This window comes from Arctopsyche grandis, unplaced genomic scaffold (assembly GCF_051622035.1).
Source record: "Arctopsyche grandis isolate Sample6627 unplaced genomic scaffold, ASM5162203v2 HiC_scaffold_438, whole genome shotgun sequence".
Lineage (NCBI taxonomy): Eukaryota > Metazoa > Arthropoda > Insecta > Trichoptera > Hydropsychidae > Arctopsyche > Arctopsyche grandis.
Window position 1 is genome coordinate 3,256 of NW_027518538.1, and position 1,889 is coordinate 5,144.

Below are 1,889 nucleotides of genomic sequence, written 5' to 3' on the forward strand. Positions count from 1 at the left end.
TTTTAATGTGAAATCCGGGTTAATTAAAAATTTGCTTTTATTCTATTGTTTTACTTCTTTTTTGCCTTCAACTTTTCCCTTAATAAATCATGCTTCATTCTTGAATCTAATAATTTTATTTTCCCCTTACCTTTGGGTGCTACGAATTTACCATTCTTTTTAGGGAACACGAGCTTTAAATTACGTTTTTGTTTTTTAAATGCATTTTTATAAATCTTTTTATAAATAACCGCTTCCTCTTCTTCGTTTTCAACTTCAACCTCCTTAATAACTTTGTTAGCACGCCTTGCCGCCCTACCCCTTTTTCTTCCCAGGTATTCTCGAACTTTTTTAGGAATAGTGTTAAATTCATTTAATGTGGCAACCCTTCGATCACATGTAAGTTCAATATCATCAGAATCTATCATATTTTATCAATCGTAGATTCAATAAATTTATCTCCCATTTTCTTCATCATAACTGCGCATTTCAGTTCGGATTCTGTCATATCCATAGAATCTGAACAAGTATCTTCAGATATTTCTTGTGTTTCTTCGGGTATTACATCATCCCCTTGCTCATCTTCTTTAGAATCAAATTCTTCAAATATTCTGTCATCAAAAAAACCGTCCCTGGCCATTGTTATATTTGAAAGTCCTTTAATTTTTTTGCTTTTTCCTTTCTTATCTAGTTTGGATCGAATCTCATTAATTTTTTCTTCTACTGTTAATATAACAGGCCCTTCTTTCTCCTCAATTTCATTTTCTTCAACTAAATCATCAAGAACGGGTATGTCATATTTTCCTTTTATAACACCTTTAATTAATTTAGCTTTAAATTTAAAAATCCTTTTAAAATCAATTTCATTAATTAATTTTAAATCTTTAAACATTTCATGTAATTCTTCTGTAATTAAATCACATGGAAAATCTACTAAAACTTTTGCGTAATCCTTTAATTTTTTATTACTTTTTAATTTAATAAAATCACTTAATAAGATTTTTTGATTGAGATCTGTTTCTTTTAGATCATCATAAAATAAAATTTCTGAATTAAAATGACTAGGATTAACTTCTTCTGGATTTTTAAATCTTCTACAAACAACAAAAATTTCTGCAGATTCTTGTCTAGAACTTAAAGGTTTTGTAACATCAACAGCCTCAAATAATTCTTGTAATACTTTTGTAATTTTAAAAAAGTTTTCACTTCTAAAAACTTTAGTAACGAAACACCCACCTTCTTTTAAGAATTCCGTTGCTAATTTTAAAGCATGTAGAACTAAATCATTTTGTACAAACATATCTCTTTCTTTAGACGTTCCAAAATTGGGTGCACCGTCATGTACAAATACATCAACTTGATGCCCTTCTAAATGTCTAATCAAAGTTCTTCTACATTCTACTGTAGTTATATCTCCCATAAATGAAAGTGTATCTGAACCCAAATACTTAATTGGATCTAAATCGATACCAATGATTTTTCTTGGAGATGGCATTTCTTGTGCTAGAATTTGCATCCAACCTCCTGGAGCAGCACAAAGATCTACCGCAATATGGGCATCGGCAAGAAAATTGTACTTTTTGTTCAACTCCAATAATTTAAATGCAGATCTTGCTCTGTAACCCTTTTCTTTAGCCAAATTATAATACTTATCCAACCTTTGTTTTCTAACAGCCATTGGGTAAAAATAAGTTGAAAATTTTTATCAAATAAATAGAAAGAAAAATAAATTAAATACAACTAAAACAAGAATGTGCTATAAATTACAAGATTTACAATAGTTTGAGTTTAAATAATATGATTTGCGTGAACTACAATACAACTTAAACAAGAACGTGTCATAAATTACAAGATTTAGAATAGTTTGAGTTAAAATAATATGAATTTTCGTGAATTATAATACAACTAAA

General features: G+C 28.6%; 1 protein-coding gene across 1 annotated transcript; it reads right to left on the reverse strand.

Moving 5' to 3' along the window:
- Positions 1-230: 230 nt before the first annotated feature.
- LOC143922121 (uncharacterized) lies at positions 231-1,657 on the reverse strand (the record flags this gene model as incomplete). The annotated part of the gene is made up of 3 exons (XM_077445371.1): positions 1,042-1,657; positions 505-795; positions 231-400 (listed from the first exon to the last, which is right to left on the reverse strand). Coding segments are annotated over exons 1-3 (1,077 nt in total), but the record flags the coding sequence as incomplete, so codon positions are not given.
- Positions 1,658-1,889: the final 232 nt, after the last annotated feature.